At 44.7% G+C, this 24,059-nt stretch overlaps 1 protein-coding gene across 3 annotated transcripts in view; it reads left to right on the top strand.

Annotated features, from left to right (window-relative positions):
- The window catches only part of TBX22 (T-box transcription factor 22), a 104,060-nt gene extending 85,741 nt beyond the window's left edge, over positions 1-18,319 (top strand). For all 3 annotated transcript variants that reach the window (XM_073561173.1, XM_073561172.1, XM_073561174.1), the window contains exons 5-8: positions 3,329-3,493; positions 3,688-3,752; positions 7,594-7,679; positions 17,482-18,319. In XM_073561173.1, coding sequence (XP_073417274.1) covers positions 3,329-3,493; positions 3,688-3,752; positions 7,594-7,679; positions 17,482-18,053 — 888 coding nt within the window. In that variant the 3' untranslated portion in view covers positions 18,054-18,319. The remainder of the gene's footprint in view (positions 1-3,328; positions 3,494-3,687; positions 3,753-7,593; positions 7,680-17,481) is intronic.
- Positions 18,320-24,059: the final 5,740 nt, after the last annotated feature.

Genomic DNA, 24,059 nt, shown 5'->3' with positions numbered 1-24,059 from the left:
TGCTGCTGTGATAGATGCAGTATATGGTTTGACATTGTCCTGCTGTATCATACAAGGTCTTCTCTGGAATAGACATTGGAGGGAGCAGGTGTTGTTCTATCACCTCTGTATAATGTTCAGCATTGATGGCGCCTCTCATGTGTGCACTGCCAGAAACATAGGCACTAATGTCCCCCATAAATAAGTGATGCAGAACTGTGTGCTGATAACACGCTGGATGGTTCCGCTCCTTGATAATGAGCTGGATGGTAACTCTCCTCAATAACAAGCTGGATGGTCCCTCTCCTCGATAACAAGCTGGACAGTACTTCTCCTTGATAACGAGCTGGATGGTCCCTCTCCTCGATAACAAGATGGATGGTCCCTCTCCTTGATAACAAGCTGTATGGTCCCTCTCCTCAATAATGAGCTGGATGGTTCCTCTCCTCGACAATTAGCTGGATTGTCCCTCTCCTTGATTTTGAGCTGGATGGTCCCTTTCCTCAATATCAAGCTGGATGGCCCCTCTCTTTGATAATACTAATAGTAATAATTTTATTTCTATTGCGCCATCATATTCCGCAGCACATTTACATTATAGAGGGGGCTTGTACATACAATAGACATTACAGCATACCAATAAAAACATAGATGAAAACAGATACCAAGAGGAATGAGGGCCCTGCTCGCAAGCATACAATCTATAAGGAAAAGGGGAGACACGAAAGGTGGATGGTAACAATTGCTTTTATTGTTCGGACCAGTCATAGTGTAAGAATCGGGTGATCCTGTGATGCTGCATGAACCAGTTAACAGTCTAAATATGTAACAGTTCAGACACAGAGGGCTATTAAATGCATAAAGCATGTGAGAACATGATGCGAGGAACCCGGTTATGGTAAAAATTTTGAGTGGGCAACACAGGGGTAGTTAGGTTAATGCGTTGAGGCAGTAGGCCAGTCTGAACAAATGCGTTTTTAGGGCACGCTTAAAACTGTGGGGATTGGGGATTAATCGTAGTAACCTGGGTAGTGCATTACAAAGAATTGGCGCAGCACGTGAAAAGTCTTAGAGACGAGAGTGATGATTATTGAGGATGCTAACCTCAGGTCATTAGCAGAATGGAGGGCACAGTTAGGGTGGTAGGCTGAGACGAGGGAGGAGATGTAGGGTGGTGCTGAGCCATGGAGTGCTTTGAGGGGGGTTAATAAGTTTATACTGTTCTGGAGTGGATGGATAACCAGTGTAAGGACTGGCACAAGATAGAGGCATCGGTATAACGATTGGTGAGGAATTTGATCCTGGCTGCAGCATTCAGGACAGATTGGAAAGGGGAGAGTTTGGTAAGAGGGAGACCGATTAGTAGAGAGTTACAATTGTCCAGTATGAATAAGAGAAACAGTAAGAGTTTTTGCAGAGTCGAAAATAAGAAAGGGTCGAATTCTAAAAATGTTTTTGAGGTGCAGATAACAAGAGCGAGCCACTGATCAGATGTGGGGGGTGAATGAAAGCTCGGAATCAAGTATGACCCCAAGACAGCGGGCATGTTGCTGGGGATTAATGGTGGAACCACACAAGGAAATGGCAATGTCGAGCATAGGTAGGTTAGTAGAGGGAGGAAACACGAGGAGTTCAAGCTGGATGGTTACTCTCTTCCTCATCATAGACAATAATTTATGGATTATGCCTGACTCCATGGAGTGATCTGCACAGGTAATCATGCCTGATTTTAATTCAGTGCGGCCCGAGGGTTCGGAGATCCCAAACCTCAAATAGTGACCTTCGTCTTTGTCACTTGTGCACATGGCTCTCTCCATAATCTCTGAATCTTCTGATGACATTATGTGCTGTAGATGGAGGAAGTTCAAAGACTTAGTAGTTTTATGTTAAGGAATTTTTTTCTGAATGTGTTCCATCATTTTTAGACGCAGATCTGTGATCTCTGACATCTTTGCTCCTGAGAGACTCTGCCTCTTCTGCCTCTGCCTTCTTCCAGCCTATTATTATCCTTGGCCCAACTTTTTTGAGCTATCGCTTCCATGAATTTCTAAATAAGTTCATATATTCAGATAAGATGGAAAAATGTCCAACATTTCTGATCTGCTCTATGCTCTGTGTGAATAAAATATGTCGATAAGAGATTTCCAGATAGTTAGTTCTTGTTCTCTTTACATGTTACACAGCGTCCCATCTTTATTGGTATTGCATTTGTATATACACTGTATAATGCCATAAACCCCTTATACCTATGTGTCTCTACATGACCCTCGGTGACGTGCGGGGGCCGCATTCATCTTCTTTGCTGTGTTCTCCACAGTCCTGAAATTCCTCCATTTGGCAGCAACAGATGTGTCATTGGTCACAGCACATTACTCCGGTCACTGCCCAGTGTGACCCCATCCAGTATGACACCCGCACATCACAACTACATCAACGTCACCAACATCAAGTGACGTCCAAAACACATAGGTTTCATAGGTGTCAGACGCCATCCTCTGCACAGGTGTCAGTTGTCAGGTGCATTATCAGCTACATCTAAAGTCACGTGATCTGTGTGTTATGTCTGGGGTCTCGTGATCTGTAGTGTGTGGTGGTTATGTCTGGGGTCTCGTGATCTTTCAGGTGCGGGGATCATATCTGAGACCTTGTGATCTGTAATGTGTAGGGGTTATGTCTTGGGTCTCGTGATCTATGGGGTGCTGTATTGGGTTATGTCCAGTGTCTTGTGATGTGTGGGGGGTTATGTCTGCGGACGTGATCTTTGGGGTCCAGGGGTTATGTTTGGGGTCTTGTTATCTGTGGAATGGTGGATTATATCTGGGATCTTGTAATCTTTGGGATGTGGGGTGGGTTATGTCTGGGATCTTGTAACATTTAGGGTGCGGGGGGTTATGTTTGGGGTCTCGTGAACTGTAGGGTACTGGGGGTTTTGTTTAGGGTCTTGTAATCTTTGGGGTGCAGGGGGTTATGTCTGGGGTCTTGTAATCTTTGGGGTGCAGGGGGTTATGTCTGGGGTCTTGCAATCTTTAAGGTGGTTGCTTATGTCTGGTGTCTTGTAATCTTTGGGGTTGTGGGGGGTTATGTCTGGGGTCTTGTAGTCTGTGGGGAAAATAAATACTCAAGATCTGCGCCTATGATATAGTAAAGTGCAGGGTCTGAAGACTCTGCACGTCACTTTACGTACAAACGCCTGCGTGTGGCGCCGGTAGAACATTGGGTATTTCTGCCTATTCTGCTGGCCCTCTGTACAATCACTTCATTTTGGAGGGAAACAGCAGAGTCACCTACAAGACTGATTACAATGGCGGCCGTGTGCTGCTGACTGATAATTCTTCTCTTATGTTTGCAGATCATCCTGCAGTCGATGCACAAGTACAAGCCCCGGGTCCACGTCATAGTCCAAGACTCGCGCTTTGACCTGTCTCAGATTCAGTCGTTACCGGCAGACGGGGTGAAGACGTTTTCATTCAAAGAAACAGAATTCACCACAGTAACAGCATATCAGAACCAGCAGGTGGGGGCGCCGCTGTGTCATATGGGCAGCGGGGAATAGTCTATAGGGTTACAGAGCACAACAACTCCCAGAATGCCTAGCAAATAGAAAGCTAAAAATACCCTGTAACAAATACATCAATCAGAAATCAGAACATCAGATTCTACAATCATATGTTCATATTACTACTTCATATATAATCATTTTCTCCATAGATAACAAAGTTGAAAATTGACAGAAATCCATTTGCAAAAGGCTTTAGAGACCCAGGAAGGAACAGGTAATAACTACTATAATACTGCCCCCTATGTACAAGAATGTAACTACTATAATACTGCTGCTGTGTATAAGAATATAATTACTATAATACTGCCACTATATACAAGAATATAACTACTATAATACTGCTGTTATGTATAAGAATATAACTACTATAATACTGCCCCTATATACAAGAATATAACTACTATAATACTGCTGCTATGTATAAGAATATAACTACTATAATACTGCCCCCTATGTACAAGAATGTAACTACTATAATACTGCTGCTGTGTATAAGAATATAATTACTATAATACTGCCCCCTGTGTACAAGAACATAACTACTATAATGCTGTCCTCTATGTACAAGAATATAACTACTATAATACTGCTGCTATGTATAAGAATATAATTACTATAATACTGTCCCTATGTACAAGAATATAACTACTATAATACTGCTGCTATGTATAAGAATATAACTACTATAATACAGCCCCTATATACAAGAATATAACTACTATAATACTGCTGCTATGTATAAGAATATAATTACTATAATACTGTCCCTATGTACAAGACTATAATTACTATAATACTGCCCCTTATATACAAGAATATAACTGCTATAATACTGCTGCTATGTATAAGAATATAATTACTATAATACTGCCCCTATATACAAGAATATAACTACTATAATACTGCTCCTATGTACAAGACTATAACTACTATAATACTGCCCCTATATACAAGAATATAACTACTATAATACTGCTGCTATGTACAAGAATATAACTACTATAATACTGCCCCCGATGTACAAGTATATAGCTACTATAATACTGCCCCTATATACAAGAATATAACTACTATAATACTGCCGCTATGTACAAGAATATAACTACTATAATACTGCCCCCTATGTACAAGAATATAACTACTATAATACTGTCCCTATGTACAAGAATATAACTACTATAATACTGCCCCTATGTACAAGAATATAACTACTATAATACTGCCCCCTATGTACAAGAATATATTTACTATAATACTGTCCCTATGTACAAGAATATAACTACTATAATACTGCCCCTATGTATAAGAATATAACTACTATAATACTGCTGCTATGTATAAGAGTATAACTACTATAATACTGCCCCCATGTACGAGAATATAGCTATTATAATACTGCCCCCTATGTACCAGAATATACAGAGCCTTGCGAAAGTATTTGGCCCCCTGGAACTTTTCAACCTTTTCCCACATATCATGCTTCAAACATAAAGATACCAAATGTAAATTTTTGGTGTTTGGTGAAGAATCAACAACAAGTGGGACACAGTTGTGAAGTTGAGCGAAATTTATTGGTTATTTTAAATTTTTGTGGAAATTCAAAAACTGAAAAGTGGGGCGTGCAATATTATTCGGCTCCTTTAACTTAATACTTTGTTGCGCCCCCTTTTGCTGCGATTGCAGCTGCAAGTCGCTTGGGGTATGTCTCTTTCAGTTTTGTACATCAAGAGACTGAAATTCTTGCCCATTCTTCCTTGGCAAACAGCTCAAGCTCAGTGAGGTTTGATGGAGATCGTTTGTGAACAGCAGTTTTCAGCTCTTTCCATAGATTCTCGATTGGATTCAGGTCTGGACTTTGACATGGCCATTCTAACACCTGGATACGTTTATTTGTGAACCATTCCATTGCAGATTTTGCTTTATGTTTGGGATCATTGTCTTGGAAGACAAATCTCCGTCCCAGTCTCAGGTCTTTTGCAGACTCCAAAAGGTTTTTTTCAAGAACGATCCTGTATTTGGCTCCATCCATCTTCCCATCGATTTTAACCATCTTCCCTGTCCCCGCTGAAGAAAAGCAGGCCCAAACCATGATGCTGCCACCACCATGTTTGACAGTGGGGATGGTGTGTTCAGGGTGATTAGCTGTGTTGCCTTTACACCAAACATATCGTTTGACATTGTTGCCAAAAAGTTTAATTTTGGTTTCATCTGACCAGAGCACCTTCTTCCACATGTTTGGTGTGTCTCTCAGGTGGCTTGTTGCAAACTTTTAGCAACACTTTTTATGGATATCTTTGAGAAATGGCTTTCTTCTTGCCACTCTTCCATAAAGGCCAGATTTGGGCATTGTACGACTGATTGTTGTCCTATGGACAGACTGTCCCTCCTCAGCTGTAGATCTCTGCAGTTCATCCAGAGTGATCATGGGCCTCTTGGCTGCACCTCTGATCAGCCTTCTCCTTGTTTGAGATGAAAGTTTAGAGGGACGGCCGGGTCTTGATAGATTTGCAGTGGTATGATACTCCTTCCATTTCAATATGATCGCTTGCACAGTGCTCCTTGGGATGTTTAAAGTTTTGGAAATCATTTTGTATCCAAATCCGACTTTAAACTTTTCCACAACAGTATCACGGACCTGCCTGTTGTGTTCCTTGCTCTTCCTGATGTTCTCTGTGTTTCAAACAGAACCCTGAGACTATCACAGAGCAGGTACATTTATACAGAGACTTGATTACACACAGGTGGATTATATTTATCATCATTAGTCATTTAGGACAACATTGGATCAGTCAGAGATCCACAATGAACTTCTGGAGTGAGTTTGCTGCACTGAAAGTAAAAGGGCCGAATAATATTGCACGCCCCACTTTTCAGTTTTTGAATTTCCACAAAAATTTAAAATAACCAATAAATTTCGTTCAACTTCACAATTGTGGTCCACTTGTTGATTCTTCACCAAAAATTTACATTTGGTATCTTTATGTTTGAAGCATGATATGTGGAAAAAGGTTGAAAAGTTCCAGGGGGCCGAATACTTTCACAAGGCACTGTAACTACTATAATACTGCCCTCCATGCACAAGAATATAACTACTATAATACTGCCCTGTATGTACAAGAATATAACTACTATAATACTGCCCCCTAGGTACAAGAATATAGCTACTATAATACTGCTCCTATGTACAAGAATATAACTACTATAATACTCCTATGTACAAGAATATAACTACTGTAATACTGCCCCTTTGTACAAGAAAATAACTACTATAATACTGCCCCTATGTACAAGAATATAACTACTATAATACTGCTCCTGTGTACAAGAATATAACTACTATAATACTGCCCCTATGTACAAGAATATAACTACTATACTACTGCCCCTATGTACAAGAATATAACTACTATAATACTGCCCCTATGTACAAGAATATAACTACTATAATACTGCTCCTATGTACAAGAATATAACTACTATAGTACTGCTCCTATGTACAAGAATATAACTACTATAATACTGCTCCTATGTACAAGAATATAACTACTATAATACTGCTCCTATGTACAAGAATATAACTACTATAATACTGCCCCTATGTACAAGAATATAACTACTATAATACTGCCCCTATGTACAAGAATATAACTACTATAATACTGCTCCTATGTACAAGAATATAACTACTATAATACTGCTCCTATGTACAAGAATATAACTACTATAATACTGCCCCTATGTACAAGAATATAACTACTATAATACTGCCCCTATGTACAAGAATATAACTACTATAATACTGCTCCTATGTACAAGAATATAACTACTATAATACTGCTCCTATGTACAAGAATATAGCTACTATAATACTGCCCCTATGTACAAGAATATAACTACTATAATACTGCTCCCTATATACAAGAATATAACTATTATAATACTGCTCCTATGTGCAAGAACATTACTATAATACTGCTCCTATGTACAAGAACATATCTTTTGTGCCGCTCTCATCTTCCAAGTCGTGGGCTGATCATTTGACTTTTGTGTTTTAGGGGAGTTCTGGATGGTCTTCTTGAGAACTACCCATGGAGATCTTCTCTTTCCTTAGACTTTAAGGCCTTTGGGGCCGATCCAGCTGGTAAGAGGCTTTGCAGTTACATGCGGATCACTTGCTCGGGTTGCACGTTACATTATGAGGTGTCGGTGATTTGGGGAACATGGAATCTGTATTACGGCCGCTGTTCAGGGATTTGTCAGACATCACTTGCTATAAATCTGTTCTGTAGCCATTTACTGTAGTGTAAGTTGCTATACAGAGATTGTTTGTCACCCATCTTAACCAGACTAGTATTGTGGTATTGGAGCAGGAGATGGTTTATTCTGGCTTTTCTGGAGCCTCGGAGAGCTGAGTGGCAGCTGGTTAATCCATTTTCCATTAACCCCTTGAGGCTGGACCTGACGGACTGATGGACACAATACACAGTGATACTGGACTATTAAAGTGTGTTGTTAAAATTCTCCCACAAATGTCTCCCTGCACCCGACACCCCTCAGTATAAAACAAATACAGCACATTTTTATCCCGCACAGTTAGTAGGCTATTTAGCCTACTAACATTTTGCTTACATCCCCCGATTTATGAAAAATTAATATAGTTGGCAAGTTGCAGGTACCTTAAAATAAAAAATACACCTGTCTCTCAAAGCAACGAGCCCTCATACGGCTATGTCAAATGAAAGCTAAGCTGAACTCCCCTGAATGTGGCGACAAAATAAAAAAATAATTTTTTGTATATTTTTATTGTAGAGAAGTAAAAAAAAAAAGAAATAAAAAGTCTCCACAACTGTATTAACCTGTGGAATAAATTGATTGTGTCAGTTTCATCGAAGGGAATTCCGTAAGAATATGAAAAAGAATTTCACTGCTTTTTTGAGACCTTTTCGGGTCGGTGCACACGGTAAGCGTTTGCTGCATTTTTGTTGTATTTTTTCCTGCACAGATCTGATACAAAAACTGAAGTTTTTCCTGCAGTCTCCTGCACATGTTGCTTATTTTTTCCTTGCAGATTTGATCAGTTCATATGTGCAACTCGACAATTCGATCAGAGATTTTGCAGCATTTTTTACCTATTCTAACGAATGGGAAAATTGAATTTTTCCTGCCAACACATCAGTATTTGCAGCGGTTGTGGCATCGTACTTTCAGTAAGCAATAAACTGTCGCACTTCAGTCTTCAATTGTGCAAATAAAAACAAATGACATTTTGTTCCCCAGTAGTGAGCTGCAGAAACTCTGCAAACATCTAGAGACATTCCGAAAAGTCACAAATGATGAATTAGCCGAAAGCAACAGAATAATGAATCCTGCGCCCGCATCATCGCAAACCCGAAAACAAACTTTGTCCCTAATTTTTTATTTGTGTTTCTTTTTTTAAAGTTACTTTTATTCATTTATTTCATTTTTGTCTTGCGGTATTCATTGGCGACTTTTATGCCAAATTATTTAAAATGGTGGACGCTGCTCAAGAATTTTTTGAAATGATAATATTCGCAACTGCCCAAAAAGTCACATGTTCCCCGAAAATTTTGCAAAACTTGCATAAAATGTTAAATATCCATAAAATCTCTTTGGGACGAGGAAGGGACTGGGGAATATTTTCACAAAAATGGTTCCCACTTTTAAAAAAGTAACAAATCATGGATCAGCCGAAGCATCTGGAACAAGTGAACACATAAGGGTCTGTGCACACGTTGCGGATTTGGCTGCAGATGGTTGAGGAGGTAAAAGTGGCTGGGACCCTAGGAGGTAGCGACCATGCTATTTTAGAATTTTGGATAACTAGAGGCGGAAGACCTGTGAAGACTCAGACGTCAAGGTTAGATTTCAGAAAGGCAGATTTTAAGGGATTCAGAAAGAGAATTGGAGGGATCCAATGGCTGGATATCCTTAAAGACAAAAATGTCCAGGAAGGATGGGAAATCTTGAAAAATGAAATTCTCAAAGCACAGTTGTTAACAATTCCGAAAAGAGGGAAGAATAGGAAGCAGTTAAGGAAACCAGGATGGATGAACACAGAACTTAAGCACATGCTAAAAAGGAAGAAAAAAATGTTTATAAAATGGAAAGAGGGAGGCATATCTAAAGAAGAATATAATGCTGTCTGCAGAACCTGCAGGGCACAAATCAGATTAGCTAAAGCTGAAAATGAATTGAGGCTTGCAAGAGATGTCAAAAGCAATAATAAAGGATTTTGGGGATATGTCAAAAGTAAAAGAAAAGTCAAAGATGCTATAGGATTTTTACAGGATGAAAATGATGAAATGGTAAGACAGGATGTTGAGAAGGCTGAACTTTTAAATTCCTATTTTGCATCTGTTTTCTCTCAGAAAGGAAATGTAACATCAACTGTTATTCACTGTCCTATTACGGGAATAGAAGAATCCAGGATATCTATAAACAGAAAGATAGTGAGGAAACACTTAGCTAGCCTAAATGAATTCAAGTCTCCAGGTCCAGATGAATTACACCCCAGAGTACTGAAGGAGATAGCAGAAGAAATTTTTGAACCCCTCTCTATAATCTTTGAAAATTCTTGGAGAACAGGAGAAGTGCCAGAAGACTGGAGAAGAGCAAATGTTGTTCCTATCTTCAAAAAAGGGAAGAAGGTGGACCCAGGTAACTATAGGCCGGTGAGTCTGACTTCTATACCAGGAAAGATCTTTGAACAAATTATTAAACAACATGTATGTCAATACCTGGATAAGAATGAAGTGATTAAACAGAGTCAGCATGGGTTTGTAACTAATAAGTCATGTCAGACTAACTTAATTTCCTTCTATGACGGTATCACTGATTGGGTGGATCAAGGAAATGCTGTAGATATAGTATATCTTGACTTCAGCAAAGCATTTGACAAAGTCTCTCATACAATCCTTATTGAAAAAATGATTAAGTATGGAATGGACAAGGCAACTGTTAAGTGGATTCATAACTGGCTTAGTGATCGGACCCAAAGAGTGGTCGTAAATGGCTGCACATCCAGTTGGAAGAATGTCTCAAGTGGGGTACCACAGGGCTCTGTCCTGGGCCCTGTATTGTTCAACATCTTTATCAACGATTTAGATGAAGGAATTGAGGGTAAACTGATTAAATTTGCTGATGACACAAAGCTAGGAGGGATAGCTAATACTAGAGAAGAGAGAGAGAGGATTCAAAAAGATTTAAATAAACTGGAGAAGTGGGCAGCAACTAACAGAATGGTTTTTAACAGGGAGAAATGCAAAGTACTACATCTGGGCAATAAAAATGGAAAAAGCATATATAGAATGGGAGGAATAGGGCTAAGTGACAGCACATGTGAAAAAGACTTGGGTATACTAATAGATCACAGACTGAATATGAGTCAACAGTGTGATGCAGCAGCAAAAAAGGCAAATGCAATTCTAGGATGTATTAACAGAAGCATACAGTCTAGATCACGTGAAGTCATTATTTCCCTCTACTCCTCTTTGGTCAGACCTCATCTGGAATATTGTGTCCAATTTTGGGCACCACATTTTAAAAAAGACATCAACAAACTGGAGCAAGTTCAGAAAAGAGCGACCAGAATGGTGACCGGTCTGCAAACCCTGTCTTATGAGGAAAGGTTGCAGGATTTGGGAATGTTTAGTTTGCAAAAGAGAAGACTGAGAGGAGACTTAATAGCTGTCTACAAATATCTAAAGGGCTGTCACATTGTAGAAGGATCAACTTTATTCTCATTTGCACAAGGAAAGACTAGAAGCAATGGGATGAAACTGAATGGGAGGAGACACAGATTAGATATTAGAAAAAACTTTTTGACAGTTAGAGTGATCAATGAGTGGAACAAGCTGCCACGAGAAGTGGTGAGTTCTCCTTCAATGGAAGTCTTCAAACAGAGGCTGGACAGACATCTGACTGGGATGATTTAGCGAATCCTGCTTTGAGCAGGGGGTTGGACCAGATGGCCCAGGAGGTCCCTTCCAACTCTACAATTCTATGATTCTATGATTCTATGATTCTATGAGATCCGCAGTGGATTTGGCCCTGCGGATACGCAGCAGTTTTCCATGCGATGTACAGTACTTTGTAATCCTATGGAAAACAAAACCGCTGTGCACAAGCTGCGGAAAATTCCGAGCAGAAACGCAGCGGTTTATTTTCCGCAGCATGTCAATTCTTTGTGCGGAATCTGCAGCGTTTTTACACCTATTCCATTATAGGAATCTGCAGGTGTAAAAACGCAGGTGAAATCTGCAGAAAACCCACAGGGAATCCGCAAGTAAAACGCGGGTATTTTGACCTGCGGATTGTGCAGAATCCGCAATGAAACCGGCAACGTGTGCACATACCCTAAAATAGACTTTAAAAAAAGGCCCAAATTAAAAGAAGAATAAAACACAAATGGAAAACACCAATGACTAGAAAAAATAGACAAAGGCTCAAATACAATAATAATTTGGATCCTACGTTCTGCATGAACACAATGTGAAAGAACAGAGCCAAACCCTGCACAGAGCGACCCTGTGCTCAGCTGGGAAGTGGATACAATGTGTCAGTGCCGACAATGCTGAGACTTCCAGACTGATACTTTGTAACAATGGGAGACAATTCTGTGCAGCTGGGAGAGTACTTTATGCAGACTGGATACAATTGTCAGGACTCAGTCACAATCCAAGGGTCCTGGGTGTTTTGGATTTGAGGGTTCTCTGTGTTTTGGATCTGAGGGTCCTGGGTGTTTTGGATTTAAGGGGGTCCTCTGTGTTTTGGATCTGAGGGTCCTTTGTGTATTGGATCTGAGGGTCCTCGGCATTTTGGATCTGAGGGTCCTTTGCGTATTGGATCTGAGGGTCCTGGGTGTTTTGGATCTGAGGGTCCTCTGTGTTTTGGATTTAAGGGGGTCCTCTGTGTTTTGATCTGAGGGTCATCGGCATTTTGAATCTGAGGGTCCTCTATGTTTTGGATCTGAGGGTCCTAGGCATTTTGGATCTGAGGGTCCTTTGAGTTTTGGATCTGAGGGTCCACAGTGTTTTGGTTCCAAGCATCCTAGGTGTTTTGGTTCCAAAGGTTCTTGGCATTTTGGATCTGAGGGTCCTCAGCGTTTTGGATCTGAGTTGTCTCAGTGTTTGCTCCGTGTGTCAGTTTTTACCTTGTTTCATCAGTGATTTTTCCTTTATGGATAAATATCTGACAGCTTCTCCTGTACATTACAGGGTTAATCACGGACAGCGCTTGGATCGTACACTGATGCCGTCCATGTGCTGTCAGTGAGCTTCGCAGACTTATAGACTCATATTTGTACTTTTCATCTTTGAAGTTGGCTAAAAAAAGGACACATCTCTGTAATTTTTGCACGGACATTTTAATGTGACTAGCACCATAGACTGTATGGGCACATGTTGTGTCTGTAGAAATTAGGTATAGAACATGTACATATAAGGCCTCTTTCACACGTCCGTGTCTCCAGTACGTGTGGTGACAGTTTTCACACGTACCGGAGACACTGACACATGTAGACCCATTCAAATGAATGGGTCTATGCACATATCTGTGTCTTCTCACAGACCGTGTCTCCGTGTACTCCACACATCAACATGTCCATTTTTGTGCATCTGCACGGATCACACGGATCCATAAAAGTCAGTAGGTCCATGTAAACACGTACTGCACACGGATGGCGTCCGTTTGCCATCTGTGTGCGTTTTTTAAGTCAAAAGATTAAAATTGAAACAAATTGTTTTAATTCTAGGCTCTGGTATGTATCCACACGGACAGCACATGGATCACACAAGGATGGTACACACGGATAGCACACAGATGTGACAAATGGACACACAGACACATGTACATGAGGGTTCAGTCGCCCCTGAGGGTTCAGTCGCCACAGAGGTACTGCACCTCCTGCTGAGGTGTGGTGCCCCACCATTCAGGTAAGGTGGAGACACCTGACCACGCTCCAACACCTGCATCCCACACAACATAGTAGTGTAGCAAAGCACCTTTGGTGGCTCCCTGCTTGGAACACGAAGCGTGCTGGGAGGCGGGTGGAGTTTAGTTAGCATCAAAAGAGCTGGAAGAGTTTAGAATTTAGTCAGTCTGACAGAGTCAGAGGAGGAGTGAACATCCCCTGAGTGGGATGGATGAAGGACGTGCTGCAGCCGACCTCAGTGACCTGGGTCCGCTGGCACAGGAGACATTGATGGAAAGTCTGACTCTCTCCATAAGAAGGAAGGATTAGTACGGAACATAAGGAGAGGAGGACTAAGGATTAGGGTTAGAGCAGAACCCTTCCCGAGTTCACAGCGCAAGGCCAGGGTCCGGTCCCCGAGGTTGTATGGATACTAATGGTCCTGCAGCAGACACCGGAGGAATAGAAGTTGTCACCACTTTATTCCCACACAAGACTTGGGGGCCCAACAGCAACAGCCGGGACTTAGTAGCAAGGAGTCCCCGAAGCAGGCTACAGCTGTCTGCCGTACAAGTACAGTTCTAAAAACATCTGACAGGAGGAACTCCAGTGTAACTCGGTACTGAGAGTACTTCACTATAGGCGCAAAAGGGAGACGTTCAGAAAAGGCACATATGTTGGCGGAGTGTTGGAAGGGGATACTTCATCTTGCCTGGAGGTTGGCTGAGTCCCTGACCTGGAGGACACGGCACGGATGTGGGCACCTGTACGCTCAACAGACTGTGAGTAAAGCTTTGGAACTACATGCCCTGCTGTCCTCCGCTTATTCTTGCGCCACCTACTCAGCACTGCTACATCTCTGTGCCAGACACTACACCCTCTTCCTCAACACCTATCCTCACTGCCCTGGGACTACAGCCCTACCTGTGGAGGGCCACACCATCATTGCTGTACCACACCATCTGTCCCAGAGGATCTGTCTGCAGCGTCGGCTTAACATCTTTATTGCCGAACACCACAGGAGGCATCACGAATCATTCACTAATAAACTTTAATCATTATCATCCTCACGCTCAACATTCCCCTTTTACAATGGACGCCCAGGTGTTATGAATGAGTCACCGTAGGAGGCAAAAGTAGAAATACAAGCTAAGTCCAGAAAACCAGAGAAGTTGGCAACTATCAGATTGCAGACCCCTGAACCTATCAACACAACTAGCAGTAGCCATGGGGGGTTCCTACGATGCCCTAGACCCCTCCATCACAGCCGGAGAATTACATAGGCCTAAAGAAAGAAAGGGGAAATCTAAACTGCCCCAGAGCAGACCCCAAAGCAATAGGCAGCCCCCAACATATAATGACGGTGAAGCAAGATGAAAATACTAACACAGACAGAAAGATAGACTGAGCAAAGACGGGGCCCAAAACTACCTAGATAGGAAAGGACAGGAAGGCTGCTGTCTGCAATCTGCCAAAACCCTATCAAAGACATAAGCCAACAAGCTGATATGAAAAAGGCCCTGAAGCAGCTAGGCTTCAAAAACTAAATCAGCACTCAGGTATTTTCAGAAGACAGAGCTAAATGAATTCAGCACACCCCAGCAGGGAATGGCAGAAATCCAGAAAAACAAAGCAAAACAAAGTCAAAGCACCAAAGCAAAAGGCCGAGCAGCAAACTTAGCTTTAGAGGAGCAGGAATTCAGACTGGTCTCCAAGGATCCCACAGAGAAATCACCCGCAGGGCAGAAGGGCGTCGGCAGCCTTATATCCAGTCAGTAACTCCACTCAGCCAGTCATCATCATCAGCCTCAGGTGTTTGATAATCAGGCTCACTACCTTTCTTTACCAGAAGAGGGAGTTCCTCGGGCCTCAGTAATGAAGGGGAAAATGAACTCACAACACCCAGGGCCACGGACCGGGTCACAGCTACCGTGACATCTCCCATTGAAACCAACGGGCCCGGTACCGAGTACCCCGCCGCCCTAGGTACGAGGGAGGTCCACATGGATTTCTCCGGTACTGGAAATATCAGGATGTGTGAAACCGACCTAACACGGATGTCTGATTGAGGTCTAATAGACGCTCATCTGACAGCTCGACCAGTGCTGTAACAATCTGCATGCAGCAGCTCCTCTGCCTCTTGGATGACGGGGGACCATGCGCTCCTGAGGATTGACAGATCGGACATGATCGTGCCACTGGTCCTCACTGATCCAGTGACCCGGGCTTCTTCAGAGCGACACTTACAGCCTCTAATACATACAGCCTCGATGCAGCACCCTCTCCTTACCTAAGTAAACAGCCACTCTGAGGCTGCAGAGGTGGCTGGTTACCATGGCAACAACCTGTCCACTATCTCACCGTGCTCTTTTTTTTTTTTAACAAGCATTTTGCAATTTTAACCATTTAGGAACTTGAGACCCTTTTGACGACCTCCACTGATGGTCCTACATGCCCAGTGTCAGTAGTGGTGTATGGTTGTGTTTGCAAGTGATTTATGGGACAATTTCTGTATGGCTATAACATTGTCAGTGGGTGGCAGTTTTGTGTGGGCACCATATGGCGGGAATGATGTGAGTGTTATATGGTAGTGTTACACAGGCGCTGTATTGTAATATTGCAGGCAGCGTTTAGTTGGATTTTGACCTGTGTATAATGGTAGTATTTAGTTAGTACATGGCAGTGTTAGGCTAGTTTCACACTAGCATTTATGAGCGCAGCGACGGCCTGCGCACGGCCGCCGCTAAACCCCGCCCCCTGCCGCGCCTCCGCCGGTAGCTCCGCCTACCGGCGCATGACGCTGCATGCTCCCTGCGTCCCCTATCTTTATCACAGGGGGCGCAGGCCGTGCGCAGTATGCGTTTGGCGGCGCATGCGCCTTTTTGACGGTGCGCCGACCTGCGCCAAACGCAACCTGCTGCAGTTTGGTTGCGTCGGCGCACCGTCAAAAAGGCGCATGCGCCGCCAAACGCATACTGCGCACGGCCTGCGCCCCCTGTGATAAAGATAGGGGACGCAGGGCGCATGCAGCGTCATGCGCCGGTAGGCGGAGCTACCGGTGGAGGCGTGGCAGGGGGCGGGGCTTAGCGGCGGCCGTGCGCAGGCCGTCGCTGCGCTCATAAACGCTAGTGTGAAACTAGCCTTACTTGGACACTGCATGTTAGTACTGTGAAGGCAATGGATGGTAGTAATGAATATTAGGTGACAGTATTGTGTAGACGTTGTGCGGTGCTATTATTGGGCATTATATAGTTATATATTGTCTATACGGTATATACAGTGTGAGCACTGTATGACGGTACATGTATAAGTATGTGTATGTATGGGGCCCTATGTAATGTATTCTCCTTTGTATTAATTCTTCCCATAATTAATGACGTTATTGATCACTGATAACAATTGCTGAGAATGATTATTATGCCTTGTTCCCATTTCTCAGGCATTTTTTCCCTCCGGGGCAGCAGTGACGATAATTTCTGTGGGATCATTCTCATTCATTCGTCACATCGGTCTGTTCAAGGACCCGGATCAGGAATCCCCACATGCTGCATTTTTTGTTTTGCTAGTTGTGCAGTAGAAATAGTCGGAGGACTACCGAGGCCTTTCTGACATCTGTTGAGGAACAAGAAAACTGATTTTGATGCTACGGATAAATGGAAACGGCCCCTTATAGGGGTCTTCCACGAATACAGTTATTAACACCCATCAGTCCCAGCTCTCCACTGTGGCTCTGGTCTTTATTGCATTGGTGACACCATGACTATAGCACCCATAACCACTGCAGGCAATCACAGGGCTCAATAACTCTGGCGATGATGTAGACGGTACAATCAGCAGAGGCCACGCGTGTTGTTTTGGGAGATAAAAACTGTGCTCGTATAATGATTATTGATGATCATTGATACAATGACCTATAATAATTGGTGTTTAATACTATGGCGATGTCTGATGATTACTGATGACTTATGATGATGATGATTACTGTTCCTGATGATTGTTCTCTCGTGCACAGGAGGAAGCTCCGGTTCTTCTCCGCTCTCGCCCAGTGGGGGCGCTCCATCCCCTCTTCTATCTCCGTCTTGTTCCCCTCCTACGTTTCACCTGCCTGCCGGGAGTCTTCACTGCTCGGACACCTATCTCCACAACATAAACGCCCCGTTCTGCTACAAAATCTGCCCCAGCGGCATCCTAAGACCCCGGTCTCTGCTGGATAAGCCTGCATCTCCAGGGGGGCACATACTTTCTCCTCTAATGGTGGACGTCCCTTTCTTGTCTACATTTGGCATCTCCAGACACAACAAACTGGAAACATACAAGGGTCACAGCGTCCCCGGAGCGGCCGCCACCAGCCCCATGTTGTATGGGATTCCCACATCTGGGAACATTTTCCCTCTCGCCCGGGAAACCCTAAACTGCTCCTTGCACCCGCCCTGTGGCTTCTACGGCTACAACATCTCCGTGCCGTCACATTTCATCTCCACAGCCGGGAATGTAAAGACGACTGACACTTGTCCCAGCTCATTCAGAGACGTCCGGCCCAGAGGCCCCCGCTGGACGCCCTCGTCTGTCAATCATTGCCTGTAATGGACGCTCGTGGGGGATAATGGCAACGGAGATAATTATTTAATGTTGGATAGCGAGCCGGACGATACCAGGACCCTCGTGAGGAGCAACCCGGAGCCTCAGGTGTCCTGTGCATTGATGAGGATGCCGCACGGCTCAGCAGTCCCGCGGGACGGACATTCACTGTATAGTTTATGTATTTCTGCCTTTTACTTAATTCGTTTTATTATTATGGATTTTCTCAATATTCAGCGCAATTTACACGTAATAAATTGTGACTCATCAGATACCAGAAACCGCCTGAACTCAACAACGGTGGCGTCATGTCCGTTTCAACATGTGGTACTTTGGCCTCAGGCACACGGCAATACTATGGCCTCAGGCACGCGGTGGTACTGTGGCTTCAGGCACGCGGCGGTACTATGGCCTCAGGCACGCGGCGGTACTATGGCTTCAGGCACGCGGCGGTACTATGGCCTCAGGCATGCGGCGGTACTATGGCTTCAGGCACGCGGCGGTACTATGGCCTCAGGCACATGGCAGTACTATGTGGCCTCCGACACGCGGCGGTACTATGTGGCCTCCGAACGCGGCGGTACTATGTGGCCTCCGAACGCGGCGGTACTATGTGGCCTCTGACACGCTGCGCTACTATGTGGCCTCCAACACGCGGCGGTACTATGTGGCCTCCGACACGCGGCGGTACTATGTGGCCTCCGAACGCGGCGGTACTATGTGGCCTCCGACACGCTGCGCTACTATGTGGCCTCCGACACGCGGCGGTACTATGTGGCCTCCGACACGCGGCGGTACTATGTGGCCTCCGACACGCGGCGGTACTATGTGGCCTCCGACCCGCGGCGGTACTATGTGGCCTCCGACACGCAGCGGTACTATGTGGCCTCCGACACGCGGCGGTACTATGTGGCCTCCGGCACGCGGCGGTACTATGTGGCCTCCGACACGCGGCGCTACTATGTGGCCTCCGACACGCGGCGGTACTATGTGGCCTCCGAACGCGGCGGTACTATGTGGCCTCCGACACGCTGCGCTACTATGTGGCCTCCGACACGCGGCGGTACTATGTGGCCTCCGACACGCGGCGGTACTATGTGGCCTCCGACACGCGGCGGTACTATGTGGCCTCCGACACGCGGCGGTACTATGTGGCCTCCGACACGCGGTGGTACTATGTGGCCTCCGACACGCGGAGCTACTATGTGGCCTCAGGCACATGGCAGTACTATGTGGCCTCCGACACGCGGCGCTACTATGTGGCCTCCGACACGCGGCGCTACTATGTGGCCTCCGACACGCGGCGCTACTATGGCCTCAGTAGAAAAATCATAAATGGCACTCTGGAGGGGTTTGATGAGGGGCCTGAGTAGGGTTCCAATCCATACCAGTAGTAGTAATGAAAATCGTCACTCAGATAAACAATGTGAATTTATTTACAGTCCGTGGATCGATAGCTAGAGGTTAAGATTTCGGTCCCCATGGACCTTCATCAGATAAATGTTGTGTTGTTGAAGTGGAAAATGAGTAGTCGATGATAAGGGAAAAGATTTTGGGAATTCTTGGCATTTCGGAGCATTTCCTTGCAGTCCAGGGGCTTTTAAATATCTCCAGGACACTCATAGGATCTGCATGAAAAAAAAGCATTTTTACTTCTTGTTTGATTTTTTCTGCCATTTAAATCTCTTTGGTATTGGTGGAAATTATGATCTGTGTCACAGGTGGAAAAGCTGAATGCTGGGAATAGAAGGCTGTGTGTGGCTGCTGTGCAACGCGCCCGTCGTATCTGCCGGACGTCTCCTTTCAAATATCTGATATTTTCAACCTTTGAGCTATTTTTTATGATTTATACAACTTTTATTTCCCAGAAACCACAAACTTCTCAAACTTCCAATTCAGAAAAAATCCGTCAGCCGCCAAGGAGCCGAGAACACGATGGCGGACTGTTCCGGATTCTCTCCTCACCGCTCAAAGAAACATGTTGTTCCAATAATGGTCAGTAAGGAAGAGCGGCCGATGTCTAATTTCCTGCTGAACTTTCCACCGTGAATGTTTACAAATGGCGGCTGCCGGGTGATGCGTACAGCGGCCTCATTGTGCGCAGAGGGGCGGTGGGCGAGGAGCGGGCACCATTTGTCCTCTTTTTCGGGCGATTTAAGGGGAATCGATCGACGTTCAATCCCTGTCAGGCGCATTCCCATCATCTCCTGCCCGACATTATTGACGAGGGATTTAAATGGGAAATTCTGCACTTTTATTAATGTAATTAAAAATGTCCCCAAACCAGAAATTCGTTCTCTGAGATTTTTGGTGTTTTTCACTCCATACTGGCACAATCAGCCCCTAGGAGCGGACGGCCACAAGTGGTAAATATATATACCCAACTAAAACAGGACGACAGATATAGTGGGGTCTGGCCGGATGCAGTCCTGTGTATGGTGGCATAAATCCCGCACGTTGTGATGTCATCAGTCCTCAGCCGCTCCTCCGGGTGCGAGGCTACGCTACTAATAGGGTCGGTCCGCTGAGTTATTTTGTCCTGTTCCAAAAAACATGGGAAAGAATTAACCATTTAACTCCTGGAAGCTCAGGAATTATCAGAGAAGTGTTCTGGCCATTTCCAAAGTTATTTTCTATGATCAGTGAGGGTCTCGGGATGGTCGGGGGTCACATCCTCCGGGTGATGACATAGACCTCCCCCAATCATGATCCTCATGCAAACAATTTCCTCCCCATTTTCCGGACACCTGCAAATACTTAACAGCTAATCAGCGCAGCTCACCTGCAAGACGGGCGCAAGACGAGGCGTAGGAGGGGGCAACATGGACCCCACAGGACACTGAGACCAGACACTGAGTAAAATCCCCCAGTATAATACATCACTTATGTGAGGAATACAGAAAGTATCATACACAAAATGATTAGCTACAGCAGCGCAGACAACAGTATGATATATGATGGGAGTAGATTCATTGGTGAACAGCCAATATCACACATAACTGGATTAGATATGGTGGCTGAGTAGGTTGTATCACAGCAGAAACAAAAATTTGATATGATTGCATACACTAGAAGGAGACAATTAAATGTATCATGTCAGTTTACAAGCTATCTACATATTTTCCACATCTAGGGGGAGATCCCTGTATACAGAGATACATGATAACATCCTGTCTGCAGTCACCACTAGTGGGAGCTCCCTGTATACAGAGATACATGATAAGATCCTGTCTGCAGTCACCACTAGGGGGAGCTCCCTGTATACAGAGATAAATGATAAGTTCCTGTCTGCAGTCGCTACTAAAGGGAGCTCATTGTATACAGAGATACATGATAAGATCCTTTCTGCAGGCACCACTAGGGGGAGCTCCCTGAATGCAGAGATACAAAATAAGATCCTGTCTGCAGCAACCACTAGGTGGAGCTCCCTGTATACAGAGATACATGATAAGATTCTGTCTGCAGTCACCACTAGGGGGAGCTCCCTGCATACAGAGATACATGATACGATCCTGTCTGCAGTCACCACTAGGGGGAGCTCCCTGTATACAGAGATACATGATAAGATTCTGTTTGCAGCCACCACTAGGGGAGCTCCCTGTATACAGAGATCCATGAAAAGATCCTGTCTGCAGGCACCACTAGGGGGAGCTCCCTGAATGCAGAGATACAAAATAAGATCCTGTCTGCAGCAACCACTAGGTGAAGCTCCCTGTATACAGAGATACATGATAAGATCCTTTCTGCAGCCACCACTAGGGGGAGCTCCCTGCATACAGAGATACATGATACGATCCTGTCTGCAGTCACCACTAGGGGGAGCTCCCTGTATGCAGAGATACATGATAAGATTCTGCCTGCAGTCACCACTAGGGAGAGCTCTCTGTATACAGAGATACATGATAAGATTTTGTCTGCAGCCACCACTAGGGGGAGCTGCTTACATATCTATAGACCTCAATAATAATTTTGAATGCAGTAAGCTCCCTCTAGTGGTGATTGTAAGCATAAGACTGTAGAGGTGCTGTATTTGAGTTTGGACTGGGGCCTTTTCTATGTCAGAAATGTTCAGATGAAATCCATTCAACAGATAAATCCATATCCAAACTCTGGAGTGGTACGGGACCTTTGCTTTTAGTGACTTTTCTATACTGGGAGTAAGCTAGAAATCTTTCAATTGTCTGGGATCCAATGGAACTATCCTGAATTTGGGGAGCTGCCCCCTAGTTTAATCCTCAGGACACAGATACAGTTGAATATAATGGTGTTGCACCAATGTTCTAAGGAGAATCGGAGACACCTGCAGGCCATCAGAGAGCAGGTAAGGTGTGTGTGGTGGACTCTGGGGGGGAGCTATAATACTATGAGTGGTGGTCTTTGGGGGGGCACTGTAGTACTCTGGGCGGCGCTGTAATACTATGTGTAGTGGACTCTGGGGGGCGCTATAATACTATATGGTGTGGACTCTGGGGACGAAGTAATACTGTGCGTGGTGGACTGTGGGGGCGCTGTAGTATTCGCAGGGTGCTGTCGTACTACATGCTATCACCACGGAGTCCAGGCTTGGCGCCTGTGTGTCCTTGTTTCTGGGGTACATGGATATCGTCATCTACAGGATGAATAGAGGATTCCCCAGCAACAGACTCATTACTTCGGAATATAAAAATTGGGGACCCCGGGGGTCACATGATGGCAGCGCAGAGCCCCAGACAATGCAGGTAGCTCCTTCCCCTGGTGTTATTTGGTGTCACCCCTCAGATTTCATTTATTACTCCCCTTTATCTGTAGCCGAGATTCTCAGTAGAGCCGGGACACAGACATCACATGGAGCCTGTCAATCATGGAGCTGAGGACATGAACCCCTCAGCAGGTCGGGGACCCCCCACATGTCTATCACTCATGATTTCCTCCACATGTCGGACGCCCCAATACGTGGAGATTCCTGCTCATTCAGGTTTAATGGAAACCACATTTCGGCTCCATCTGTTTCCCGGCATCTTGTAGATCAATTTGCAGCCAAATGTCCGCAAATCCCCCCCGAGACGATGAGTGACACGTGTCTATGAGGGGGAGAGCATCAAATACATCAGGTGCATCCAGCAAATGTCCAGACACGAGGAACATGTCCTCAACCGGAGCCCAATACTGAGTGTAATGGGGGCCACACATGTATCTAATCCTACCACGTGTAATACTGTCTGCTGAGCTGTGTATCTAATCCTTTCTGTGATACTGAATGCTGAGCCATGTATCTAATCCTATCCTGTGTGATAGTGTCTGCTGAGCTGTGTATCTAAACCTATCCTGTGTGATACTGTCTGCTGAGCTGTGTATCTAATCCTATACTGTATGATACTGTCTGCTGAGCGCCTGTATCTAATCCTATCCTGTGTGATACTGTCTGCTGAGCTGTGTATCTAATCCTTTCCTGTGTGATACTGTCTGCTGAGCCATGTATCTAATCCTATCCTGTGTGATAGTGTCTGCTGAGCTGTGTATCTAAACCTATCCTGTGTGGTACTGACTGCTGAACCGTGTATCTGTAGGGTCGGTGGCGAGGGAGGAAAGGCAATTGGGTGGTGGTGCTGCTGATGTTAGTGCAGATAGGCGGCGGAGTGTGCTGTACTCTCAGGAATGGGGGGTGACCCGCTTCTTGACATCGACAGGCATGAGACAGAGGCAGGAATTGTATTCAACAGGTTTGCTTTTATTGGTCGCCCTCACGACGACCAGAACAAGACACGACAGATGTTTCACACTGTTATCCTCCTGCAGACAGGCTCGGGTACCTTCACTTGTACACTTTTTTCCGTCAGGCGTACTTCGTGGCTCTATCCGCCGTGGCTGCCCTAGGCCAATCCACCACGGCGTTTCACCTTACAAAGTCCACCAATAATCCAGGTCCTCACAGGCCGTCTCTGCATGTGACCAATGTCCTATAGGGTCACCCCCCCCGTGACCGTTTCCACTGTCCAAAGTCTCTGAGGGGTCTCCTTTGTGTGACAGACTCTC

The sequence above is a fragment of the Dendrobates tinctorius genome, unplaced genomic scaffold, assembly GCF_039654945.1.
Source record: "Dendrobates tinctorius isolate UK_male_01 unplaced genomic scaffold, ASM3965494v1 ptg000315l, whole genome shotgun sequence".
NCBI classification, from domain to species: domain Eukaryota; kingdom Metazoa; phylum Chordata; class Amphibia; order Anura; family Dendrobatidae; genus Dendrobates; species Dendrobates tinctorius.
Note: the sequence above shows the minus strand (reverse complement) of the source record. Positions and strands in the feature narration are given on the sequence as shown.